General features: G+C 37.0%; 1 protein-coding gene across 1 annotated transcript; it reads right to left on the reverse strand.

The window, feature by feature from the left end:
- Positions 1-204: 204 nt before the first annotated feature.
- Positions 205-13,551, reverse strand: mfsd13a (major facilitator superfamily domain containing 13A). Its single transcript, XM_057359288.1, has 9 exons — positions 13,438-13,551; positions 9,247-9,511; positions 7,942-8,021; positions 5,303-5,752; positions 3,742-3,862; positions 3,555-3,651; positions 3,178-3,349; positions 2,272-2,465; positions 205-1,685 (listed from the first exon to the last, which is right to left on the reverse strand). The coding sequence occupies exons 2-9, from the start codon at positions 9,409-9,411 to the stop codon at positions 1,450-1,452; spliced, it is 1,515 nt and encodes a 504-aa protein (XP_057215271.1). The 5' UTR covers positions 9,412-9,511; positions 13,438-13,551; the 3' UTR covers positions 205-1,449.
- Between the last annotated feature and the right edge of the window lie 279 nt (positions 13,552-13,830).

Here is a 13,830-nt window from a genome sequence, read left to right on the forward strand (position 1 = left end):
CACCTTGAAATCTGCAATTTTATTATTTAATAGGGGACTCAGTCTGTAACCTATTATACATCCAAACATTCCTTTAATTTTTGTGACAAAAGTAGTTATTGTTACACACCAATTGCATAGTCACTGCATTGTTTTTTTTTAACTTCACTAACACAGTCCCAATCTAAATTTAAAGATGGCTTCAAACAAGTGTTGTACTGCAGGCACACTCAAAAGACAAAGTCTTGAAACATTACTTTTGTGAAACAATGACATTTATTTGCGAGCAAAAAGTTTGAAGAAATGACTGGAAAAAGCACAAAAAGAACTCATATATACCAAGCCATAGTTCATTGTCTCTAACACTCTAAAGAACCATATATGAAAGTTTTTCCTACAGAAAATAAAGTTTTTCGAAAGGAAATAATCTTAAAATATGAAGAAATAACGAGTATATGTGCCCATTGTGCAGGCAGTAGTTGCTGGAAATAAGATTAAACCTTTTGCTACCTATAATAAAAAAAAATGAAGACGTGTCTGGTTGTTGTAGTATTTTTGCAGTATTTTCCATACCTGTAAATTCACTGCAACTTTATGTGTTTTGAAAATAGGATCTTCACTAAAAGTTGACAATATAAATTTGACGCTATAAATGTAAATTTGGAAAACTCTTATATAAAACTATTTTTGTACCTTCGAGAATTCTATTCGCATTAAAATGTCAGACTGGCCGAGTAAATAATCACGTCCCATCAGTTAAATTGACTCTAAAACAAAAATAAAGTGAAACTGGACATTTGGTACAAAAATAAATTATACATGCACACTATAATATACATTTTTATCAATAATTATCATCAATGGCAATGACTGAATACACTTCAAAACGTTATATAAAAACAAATATTACTGGCCACATATAATCTTAACAATTTGGCCAAATTACAAATGTATGTTCAGTCCTGATGTTATTAAAGAAACCTCCACAGATACCCATGCAAATCCATATTGTGTCCCTGGAATGTTGCTGAATGCTACTGTAAACATGCTTTTTCTACAACCACAGTGTTTTTCTGTATAGACCATTAAGGACAGAGGCAAGAATAAACTTCTTATGGGAGCTTTGATCAAATCTGATTTGGCTTCATTATCAACTCATCTAAATATACCTTGACACATCATACAAAGATGTTTTGGGGGCAGTCTGATAAATATGATCCCATACCACAAGATTATCTTAACCGTTCATATTTGGTCCCAAATATATACTCAGTATAAATAATTAACACTCAGCGAACTTGGCAAAGTAATGCAGGATTCAGCAAGATGCACGACCATACATTAAACTCAAACGTCTCTTGCTGTATTTTGCACCCTCATTCTTCATTTCGGATCAGTCTGTTGGCAGAATTCCTGGTTTTGAGGAATGTTCAGGACTCGTCCCTCCTCCATCTCCTGACTCTGAGAGCATTAGATAGCCTTGACATCAATGAGGTGGTTGTGCTGGGCGCCCTGCCTCAGGGCCTTGATGCCTTGCAGTCTGCGTCCATGAAGAGTGAAGCGAGACCACGTCAGCAGCTGAAGAAGCGCGCAGGAGATCGGTACAAACACCAGCAGGTAAAAGCAACCCTGACGCAGTGGCATGGGGGATGCGGGGGCTGAGATCGCTCCTGCGCCCACAGAGTTCCTCTCGAAGATGTCATAGCCTGAAAAATCACATTTGAATGAACAGTTTAAAATTTATTTTTAAAATGTAATTGTAATATCATTTACTGAGGAATGAGAGATAATCGGTTTTACTATCCAATGCACTGGAATTCATCCATATTTAATCATGGTTTTATTATTGAATACATTTCGCTGCCGTTCTTCCAAAACCTCGGATGTCCAAATTTGCTTTTTTTCAGGAAATGGAAAAAAACATTGCGTTTAAATACTGTGTTGTCAAAGCTGACAAGCACTTTTTAATACTTTTTATTGGTTAAACATTTGCAAAACCCAGTGATAAACATAAAGGAGGACTTATAATAATGATTTAAGGCACAAAATAAAAATCACAAAAGATGGAGATACGAGTTTTCAGAAGGACAGCAATTCATGGTAGTTACATGTCATAAACATATACTATTCTTTTTAAGATATGCACCTAAAAATAGTCAAACAAAAAGTACAGTACCAGATTAAAGAATTTGGATAACAGCATCTTCTAAATTAACCACAAATAAATAAATGAAAATGTTTATTGTAATGGGGGTCCAGAACTGTTTATACACAATACACACACACACACACCTGTGTAGACGCATAGCAACCAGGTACCAATGAGAGGGGCAAAGGTCTGGCCAGGCTTGGTTACCAAGGCAACCATGCCAAAGAGGAGGGCAGAAGCTGCTTGCTGCCTGCGGTTTAACACAAAGTCCTCGTCCACCAGGTCAGTGATCACAAGGTTTAGAAGCTTACAGGTTCCTTCGGTGAACACGCGGTTACTATGGAGAAAGATTCAAGAACAGAAAAGAATGTCGAAAAATGACTTAAAAAAGATAATTCACTCAAAAATTTAAATTCTGTCATTATTTACTCACCCGGTTTTTCATTTTAAACCTGTATTACTTTCTTTCTTCAGCAGAACACAAGAGAAGATTTTTAAAGAATGTTGGTAACCAAATAATATAGGCCCTCAATGACTTCTTCTATGGACACAAACCCAATGCAAGTGTGTTTTTTGTGTTCTGTAGAAGAAAGAAAGTCATACAGCTTTGAAAGTATAAGAGGGCGAGTAAATGATGACAGAATTTTCATTTTCGGGTGACTGTTACTTTAAATCAACTCTGACATTCTAACTGTGGGTTCACACACTCTTTGTTGCTGGTGGTGTGAAAGCACAGTAATGCATCAAATGCAATATTCAGGAACCAAGCACTGAGAATTCTTAAAACCCTCCCTGCTACTTTGCAATTTGATCTAAGCTCATTTAGCTCAGAGTATGAATACTAATACGATTCTAGTCTGCACTTCTCACAGAACACATCTTTGGTCTGTTAGCATGGATATATGTCCTCTGTCTTGAACCAACAAAAGCACACCTGCCTCAAACAAAGATTAAAAACCAAAACGTTGAACTTTGAATTTCCCATCACGTATGAGGCAGAGCACCTGTAGTCTCAAAGTGGAAGAACCTGCGGGACCTTCATTTCTCACCTAGCAATGAAGATGCAGAGCAGGTACACCTGGTCCGCCCCGGCTAACAGCATGGCTATGCTGAGACCCAGCTTCAAGAGAAAGAGCCAGCGAATCACCTGGTAGACACCCAGTCTACGGCACAGCGTCAAGAAGTAGAGATTGTTCAGATGAGGCGCGATGTAAGAAAAACCTGTGCCGGGAAAATAGGTTCCATTAGGAAGATAAAGAAAAAAGCAGCATTGTCCGCAGAGCATCTGGGAAATCTTCATTAGTTCTAATGAAGCTTCTATTAAAGTCTTCAGGTTCCCACAAGCATTACACAGCCGACATTGTGGATCCCGGAGTGGTCATGTGACCATGTTCTTTATCTCCGTCGTTCAATAAAAGTCTCTTACCAAGCAAGAAGGAACCGGTGGAGGCAGATATACGGTCTGACAGGAGGTGCTCCAAAAACAGGGGGAAGAAGTTGTTGTTGAAATGGCAGTGGAAAACCTACAGAGGAGGAGGAAAAATAAAGAATTGGGAGTTCAATAGTGCTTTAACTTCGTGTAACTTTTACTTTGTTGCACATGTTCACATTACCTGTACAAGGTTCATCGAGGCGAACCACATGAAGTTCCTGTGGCGTGATAACTGCTTCAGATATTCTCCAAGAGTGACAGACTTCTCAGAAGAGGTAAAAGGAGCTTGACCAACACTGAGTCTAGATAAACATCAAGAAGAACGGGCAATTCAAAAGAGACATCAATGTGAGCGAAAACAAAAATTCACAGCTAAAAAGAAGTACTATATACTTATTGGATTGACCATGTGTGATGCAGTTGTAAAACACTCATTTGTGACAACAAATTGTATATTAATACTCAGAGTTTCACTGTTCAACTACAATATTTTACCAAAGAGAATTCATTATTTTGAATTTAATTAACAATAAATAAAAATATTTATTGAACATGGGTCTACGTTTATAATACTGCTGTTGCAGTTATTTAACAAAGAAGTTACAGGAGGCTGTGTCATATACAGTAATTTTACCATGGTAAAACATGGTTCTTAGTCATGTTGTGACTAACACATCCATCATCCATTAAAAATGACATTAACACACAGCTTCCAATAGCTTTAAAATCAACTTTGTTTCACCCATAACCCAGAACCACAAAGAAAGCGCAAAACAACTAGAAAACCGGACTGGCTGAGTGGAAAAAAACGAAATGGCAAAAACAAAGGTGAAAACAGATGCAGAGGATTGAAAACTCACAACTTGAGCATTACTGTGTGGGTGGAATGAATAATGGAGAGCACAGCTCACATTCTTTCTGAGAGAAACAAACTATCTGAGGTTTGTGGCTGAAACGATCATTTCTGTTCAGTTAACTCTTGTTTTACCTTTTTGATTTGCTTGGCGAAGGCAATGGTAACTGTAAAATTCACACAAAAATAGATTTTGTTTTGATATTCAATTAAATAAAATGACCTTTCTTGTGTGCCATAGCCCTTAAAGGGATAGTGCACCCAAAAAATAAAACTCTTGTCATCATTTACTCACAGTCTTGTCATTTCAAACATGTATGACTCTTTCTGCAGAACACAAAAGAAGATATTTTGAAGAATGTTGGTAACCGAACAATGGCGGCACCTATTTACTTCTACTGTATGGACAAAAAGCCCAATGCAAGTCAATGGGTACTTTCGTTGTTCGGTTACCAATTTTTTTTTAAATATCTTCTATTTGTCCTGCAGAAGAAATAAAGTCATACAGGTTTGAAATAAAGAGTTTTAATTTTTGGGTGAACTATCCCTTTAAATTTTAGGGTTTTGGATGATAACCAGCGTGAATATTTTCAGAGAGCTCTGGCAGAGTGGAGTGTATACATTGCCTTCAATTGATAAAAAATGTTCCTATTTTTGGGTGAGCTATTTCTTTAAGAAGCTTTTCTGGTAACACAAATATTGGATGTTTGTATCTTACTCAAACAACATCAACCAAAGCAACATTTCAGGTTGCTCCATGGGGAGTGTTTTTGCAACTAGCTTGAAATAAATCACTTTTAGTGAAAAGTAGCTGCTAAACTGCTAGTAACAAGCAATTTAGGAACATTTAGCATTTAACACATTATTAAGGCATTAGCTTTTCTCTTACTCAGCGAGTTCCTGGCTGTCGTTCTTGCGTGGTTGAACTTCGTTCTGAAAGCGATGGCGCAGAAGACGTGAAACCACAGCAAAGCCCAACATTGAGAGGGCAGCTAGCGTCACACAGAATAACCTGAAGTAATAGAAGTCCTCCTTGTTCCAGAAGGAGTATGAAAGGAAGACGGACAGCGCGCCCAGCGCGCTGAACAGGGAGCTGTGGAAATTGAGGCGCGTGCGATCGTTCGCTGACACAGCCAGGTCGGCCAGGAGGGCGTTGTGGTTGAGATCCACCACAGTGAGGAACCCATCATAAAGGCACAGGCAGACGAGGAACTGCAGTCCAGGCCAGGTCCAGGCCACCCAGAAGGCCAGGAAAGAGAGAGCGAAAAGAGGCCCGCTTCTGGAGAGCGCCTGCAGTCGTTTTAGAACCACCTCAGGGGAGGTGATCTGAGACCCGGACCTGAGCAAGAACAAGAGATTGTAGTACTGTGATATGACAAACGAAGACTCGGAAAAATTATTCTTATAATAAAAACATGGCTTTGATAAGCACTGTGTGTTCAATGGGTTATAAGTAGGGCTGTCACAATTATGAAATAATCGTCTCATCACAATTATTGTAAATTCTTAGAAAACAAGAGTGATCTGCAGCATTTTACATCCACCGTCCTTGATCTGCACTCGCTGTTATGTTATGAATGACATTTCTTCATCATTTAAACTGTATCAGATTTGTATTTTTTGTGATTCCAGATTTGCTGCATCTATACACTGCAAGAAGACATCATCCACATATCTCATTTTGTTCTGTTAAGAAAGTCTTTTCTGTTAAGGTCACTCTAGGGAATGTTAGTTATTTACAGAATTTTCACATTTCTTAACGTATCTATATTTTATTCATTTAATAAATTAATTGTAATTAATCGTTATAATTATAATTGTCAAAGCCTTTAAACAGACAATTAATCGCCATAATCACAATTATTTTACAGACAATTAATCGTCAGCCAAATTTCATAATCGTGACAGCCCTAGTTGTAAGGTTTTTAAAATAGCAGATTATCATAATACAAAATTCCTGCTGACCGAAAACGTTTGCTGTGAAATTTTCTCTGAACAGTATTAGCCTTAGAACAATCTTTATGTCTCTCAAAGCCTTGTTTTCATTTGTTGAAGATTAAATACGATAATATTTACACCTGTAATGCATTTAGAAGATTAGGGGCCAGATTTGCTAGCAGCTTGCGGCAAACGCCTCTTTTGGCGTAAAAAACTATTGTCGGAGACACGCAGTGAAAATTAGCGCTGAAAGGCCTGGACACAGCTGTTTTTGCAGCTGACCTTAATGCATTTGTAGGAGTTTCCTCTTCTGATGCAAACTTCAAGAGAGGAGAGTATTTAAATGAATCACGCACTGAGATTTACTAAGGTTTGCACTCGTCATTGTACAGGTATTTGCGGCTTTATTTAACGCCCAAAAAAGCATGTCTAAAACCCTGCGCTAATTTGCACGGCTCTTGGTACATTCCGTTGGTCATATGGGAATGAGATATTGCGCCTGTTTTTTCATGTGCGCCTTAATAAATAACCCGCAGAAATGTCCACCCCATCTGCACTTTTTTTAAATTGCACTCTTGCTCTATTTTGCCCTGTTTAGTAAATCTGGCCCCAAGGCATCGTGATACTGAACAAAAATGCGATATTCAATAACTTGCTAAATACAACCTGTGATACAATAATGCTTAAAGTTTATAGTCCATTTCAATTACATTATTTATATTAAAAAAATGTGAATTTTATAACCAACATACATATTTTACATTCTTTCCGGGAATATAATGCATCAATTTCAATCAGCATCGACCTAAAACTTTGACTATACACACGTTTTTGAAGTATTAAAATCATTTAGTTTTTGCAAACCGTTGCAATATTTCAACAATAGCTTTTTTAACGCCATTAACACATTTTTAATAATTAAAAAAATACTAAAAAAGATGTTTATATAAACTTTTTCTAAAAACTGTAAGACTACATTTGGATTAACTCTGACACGGTCGTGACATGACACATGGCTTGTTCTAATGGGATTGTTGCATCATGCCGCATCCAGTGTGGACAACATTTTAAATTATAATGGGTTCTAATGCATTCTATTGTCTTTTGTTGCGTCACGACTGCATTCAGTAGACACGGTGTGAGGATCATGTTCTGGGATCTTATGTCAATGACTTGATATAGATTTTATCTGTATGTATTTCTTGACAATTGACATGTCATGCACTACCTATTCAGAGACATAAATGTGATGACTAAAGGTCTATGGCTTATCCACAACTGCAACAGTTGTCACATGTAAATCACATGATCAGCACTTGCAACACTTCCGGAAGTGAACTGATTACTGGATAACTACATTTGAGGAACTAGTTTTGAGTGAGCAATTCACTTCAGTATTTTATGTAAACTCATTAAAACCATACTGCAAAAGATCACATTAATAAATGGGATTATCGTCTGTTTGTTTTCTGTATTTTCTGAGGAGGTGCTTATAGTATGTAGGCAGTGTGTTAAAAATGTGGATTTTCAATTTATATAGTAACTTTAAATGATAAGTGCAGAAGTGTGAGCGAGTAAACATAAACTTACTGAGGGGAGCTGAGGAAGGACCGGTCACTCAGCCAGCCAAAGAGAGGATCGTTCAGACTGTTCCAAATCAGAAACACGGTCTGTGAAAAAAGAAGTGTATTTGAATAAGGTCACACAAGACTGCTCCAAGACTTCAAATAAATTATTGAAATAAGAATGTAGTGGAAATGTTATTTAGGCACTAAAATGTGTTGGACAAGATATTAAAAAATATCAAACAGTGGCATCTTAAAAAAAAATGATGCCAGACCTAAAATCAAATATGACTGCTTGTACTCATTGGTTCTTACCGTGTCCTCGTATTTGAATTTAGCACTGATATGTTTTTTTATTTCACTTTTGTTAATGAGTACATAACTATGGATTTTTAAGGTCCTACTTTGGTTTATGGAGTTTCCAACAACACATTTATGTACATAGAAGGTGTAAAAACACTATTATTTCGTAATAATAGGCAGTTATTCTTACCTTACTTCTTGACTGACTCTCAAATGATTCGTTCCACGATTCATCTGTCTAATCGCCTCCTTTTCGCTAGCCTAGTCTGATGTGATTGGTTAGATGGTCTAGTCTGCTGTGATTGGTCTACTGCGAATGAGGCTCACGGGCTACAGTGTTTGGGGAGAAGAGTGAAGTTTCCGCGGGCAGTCCTAGCAAAACGTAGGCGGGGACTATATGTAGTGACGTAGATCCGCGGCGGTTCGCAAATCGGACTAGGGACGACTCGTTTGCGTGATTCAGAGTCGACTCCCTTTTTTCCAAGCCAATAACTTTGTTATTCATTCCCCTTCGGATTTACAACTTGGCAGACTGCTTACTTTCAAACACGGCAACATTACACACTGCATGAAATGTCATTTTCATGATCTCATGTTATGTACTCTTTAAATAAGCTCAAAATTAATCGTTTCTCATAATCCTATCATTTCAACTCCAAAAAACATGTTTGGATTGCTTTTATAATTTATTTATTTTTGCTGTTTTGAGTGCTGTGTAAGATTTTAATATAAAATTATTTGTTTGTGTTCAAGAGTAAATTCATTTTCATTTTGAGTGAATTATTGCTTTAACTACATAAGAAGAAACACAACCAGAAAGAGTCCAAATATTTTAAACCACACTAACTTATTGTCTGAAATGTACATCTGCGCTATATTTAAGATAACTTTTTCATATTTTGTTAATATTTTTCATATTTAGGCAATGACAGTCCCACACTAGCCAAATGCATTTGGGTGCTACAATAAATATTCATCCTGCATTTGAGATTAAATATTCATACTGTATTCAAACATATTAACCCACCTCTCCCACCCAGAATGACAATTTGTCGATCTTGTAAACAGACACAAAGGTCTCCACGTAATACAGTAAGAAGACATTGTGGAGAATGGAGACGAAGAGAGCCAGGGAGCCATAGAGCACAGCTGTGGAGACGACCTGCCAGCGGCCCCATCCTCTCCTTCCCATCCTTCGCGGCTTCTCTCGCTTTCTCTCTGCTCTTCCTGCCCACGCAGAGCTCTACACGTCCCACAGGCCGAGCAGGGCGGGGTCATCTCTCTATCCACCCCTGCATACAGACAGACACCAAATCAAACCAGCCAGATTAAAACCACACACATGTAAAACAGAGGGCATAAAAAACGTCAGACGTCTACTGTTGTGTCCAATATAAGGCTGGGTAATGTCTGTTGGTTGTAGATAATATGGAAACTGACATATCTAAATTAGATTCAGAGAAATGTAATTGGTAAATAGCCAAGCCAACGAGAAAACAGGAGATCTGTACTTCGTTGCTGGTCTCTATTTGATGAATCAGCACTTTGCTTGAATTTGGAAAGCACCGGCAGACATAACGGAAACCTCTCTCCGAGCTATTTTTACAAAATAATAAGTATGTTGGGGAAAAGGACAGCACAAGCATCTTACTAAAAATCACCAAACATACTTAATCACAGCTTTTAAAAGGTCAGCCAAGCAAACTTGTAATTATAAATATAATTTTTATAAAATACATGATATAATTAGGATGTAACAAAATGCGCAGCCTATTTAAGCCAAATATAAAAATAAATAAATGTTTATATATCATTTAAATTATATATAATATTAATATATACATGCAAGCATTTTCTTAATATATACATGTATGCAGGGTTTTTTCTGGTTCAAAATGAGGCGGAGGTGGTGCCATCCTGATCTTGTACAAACACACACACATAGGCCTTATATTGTACCTTTAAGTGGCTTAACCAAAGTGACTTTGACATATTAAAAGTTCTAATAAAATTAGATGAAAATGACAATTATTAAGTTATATAAAACATTACTTTTATTCAACCAAACAGAAATCTTTTTTAAAATCAAATAAAGCTTTTTTATGATTAACAACTAACTTTTCAGCCCACAATAGCCAACTGAATTAACCTTACTAAATGATCAAAACTCATTCACATCTTGCATTCTCTGTGGTTCACTTTAAATGATTTAAGGGTCTCTTATATTCGCTAGTGACTGAAAAGTTCATATAGTTTAAATGAATCTGTTCAAATGAGTCATTCGTGTGCGAGTTGTTCTGAACGCAATGTGCGTTCATCGCTCTCCTGTTTTTCCCAAGTGGTTTATGTCCTTAGGGCAACATCATGTTGACCCTGGGACAACATTTAAATCAACCAATCAGATTTCAGAAATAAGTTTAAAGTTCATTTTAAATTTAATCTTCCAACCAGGATTAGGTGCTTCTAGACCATTGTTTTTCACTTATCATTTCCCTCTGATTTTAGGGGTAAGTTATGGTTAGGGTTGGGGTTTGGTGTGGGTTTAGGTTTTATTTATAAAAATGTTGTCCTTAGGTCAACAAAATATGTTGCCCTGAGGACACGAACTCGCTGTGTACAGTATACGCTGATTCAAGGATCCAACTGCACAGCTAAAGACATAACAATGATGTACATCATGTTAATTAAAAAAATTCAAGAAATTAAACGTACTTGAATGCAAAACAAACAGCCCTGCAACTCTTTTTAGTGCCTCAGTGTGCTGATAACGAAACAGCGCCTCCATTGTGGCGTAATGCCGTAACTGCAGTTACAAATGACAGTCTGTTAAATGCACGCAGCATTTCTTGTGAAGAGTCTGAGGCAGCACGACATTTGAAGGAGGCGGCCGCCTCCAATTTCTCCATGCAGGAAAAACCCTGCATGTATGTGAATGTGTTTATAAATACAAAATAAATAAGCACAGACATATATTATTATGTAAACACAAACTTTTATTTTGGATGCGATTAATTGCGATTAATCGTTGAAAACAACGACTCACGATTGGATACGATGCATGATACAGGGTTCACGACTTCATAGTATCACAATATTTGAACATAATGTACAAATTAAAAATAAGTCTGCCACTTCCATGGAGTGTTTTTAAGAGTTTAGGAAGAAGGCAGCCATTTTCCCTTTTCCATAATTATAATGGCTAAAACAGCCAGGCCTTCTTTCCTCATTCTGGACAGTGCCCAGCACGGGTGACGTGGAGACTCATGGGAGCAGATCTCCAGTTGTTTTGAGTTACAAATTGTGCCTGTAAACCCTAAAACCACTTCTGATTAGAAAAAATCCTTTGAATTTCTAATTGCACACGAACCTAATAGTTTAATGAGCTCTCATCCCAGATTTAAAGACAACAAAGACAAGCATTGTTATTCAGGACAGATATTTCTCAGGGGTCCGATGAGAGATGTAACCCGAGCAACATTATTGTAGGCGGAGACCTGCATCTGCCATCAAATATTGAAACATTACCAAATGGTTTCCTTGTACAAAATAAACACTTCTGACATCTATGACAGCTGATTTAAAATGCAATCCCAGAGTGTGGCATGAGCGAAATGTAAAGAAAAAAAACTTCACATACTGTGCAAGTTCTCACAAGTTCTGAATTTGACTTGAAGCACTCCTTCCAAAAACTGCACGTCTGATAGCAAAAGCTACAATTAAAATAACTCTTTCAGAGGACAATGAAGGAAATTTTAGGCAGAGAAATTACATAAACATGTGATAAACACGGGTACTCTGCGATGTCTATCTTTGCAGCAAAGAATAACACTCTTTACATGATCATAATGCAAACACACAGCGATTCTCATCTCATCTGTGCAGGACAGGTGCCTTCCTGGCAGATACGATTGATTCAGCAATCTTGGAGCCAACAATAGATCAAGTGATCACTGAGCAAAGGACCTACTCTTTTGTTAGTGCTCTGTTGCAGTAACAGGTTGCCCACCTGTGTCTCTCTCTGCGTGGGAACAAACGTTACTCTTGCATACACACTGAAATGGCTTTTACTCAACCATAAAACATCAAACATATCACACCCTTCTGTATTCTGTTTATGGTCTCAGAGATCCACAGGCCATATAAACAGCTATTAAAAGCTATTGCAACTAAGATTAACACTTTCTACACTTTCTAAAAAAACACATCCCTTAATGAAAATTAACCACATTTTTACTAGAGTAACCATAGTTTAACCATGATATTTGTAATAAAACTATGGTAATGCAAAATCAAAAACATATAAACTTTACCTGAACTCTAATAACAATGGTTACTCTTTACGATTATAGGATTCTTTGAATAATAATAATAATAATAATACTGTGACGTTGTTTCATGTCTATTTAATTATTACGTTTTTATTTTGTACAAGGGCATCAATGGGATCTCTGGGACCCCCAACATAAAAACAGCAAAATCAAATCTTTATAACACATACTCTGTAAAACCAGCGGAGTTTAAACAACCTTTTTTCAAATAAAACAGTAAATTGTATTATAAACAAACAATAGAAAAATGTTCCATTTCAGCGGAGTTTGAGTAACATGATCAATTTTACCCCTGTACTGTACCTCTGGCAATAATGAGAGCCCATAAACCATAGTCACCTTATGATCCCCAAAACCTGACACCTGTATAATTGAATAAACGTTACTTATCCATTTAACTTCTAGTAAAGCACAACATTCAAAGAGGAAATAAAAACACGTTTAAATTGGATTTAAAAGCTATAGTTTTAAAATACGTAACGTTAAGTTAAACACATTTTGAATGTCTGCACCAAAAGTGATAACGTTACGTCCTTAATATCGTGGCGTTAGCGGTGACGATAAAATGTTTCGATGTTTATGTCTGCGCTAGCTTTTAACAACAGTTTACTTTTTTTTTTTTTAATTGACCAGAGAATCAGATTGTAATTTAGCTGAACCAAATCGACGTTTGAGCCGCGATCAGACACTTTAAATCTTTACCGACCCTTTAAACTACTAATCCTAGTCAAATTAAGCTTGCTAGCAGGCTATCCGCTTTCATATCTGTGGAAGCAGCGACGTGTCACAGTCAGTCAACAGACACCCTCAACCAGCAGATATTCATGCCAGGAACACATTACGGTCAGACGATCCTGTGTTTTTACACATATAGGATTTGAAACACTTACCATGTGGAGCTGATGTCCATATTACAGTCACCTGATAACGAAAACGGACGCCGTAAATGGTTTCAACGTTGTGGAAGCATGTCATGTGTTGGACGAGGAAGCCCTTGACGTCATGAGCCCTCCTCCCCCCACCACTACATCAACTGCTATCGTACACGTTCACACATTTTCACATGCACGTGTAACATACAGCCGCGGAAAAAAATGAGAAAACATTTCACAATATAGTTCTTTCATGTTGTTGAATTCTGTCATCATTTACTCACCTCTCTCACCAGATTGTTTCTAACCTATATAAATGTATTTGTTCTGTTAAACACAAAGATATTTGTAAGAATGTTAGCAATTTTCATCCACTACCATAGTAGGAAAAAAATATTGTATATTTTTTGT

This window comes from Triplophysa rosa, linkage group LG18, assembly GCF_024868665.1.
Source record: "Triplophysa rosa linkage group LG18, Trosa_1v2, whole genome shotgun sequence".
Taxonomy (NCBI): Eukaryota; Metazoa; Chordata; class Actinopteri; order Cypriniformes; family Nemacheilidae; genus Triplophysa; species Triplophysa rosa.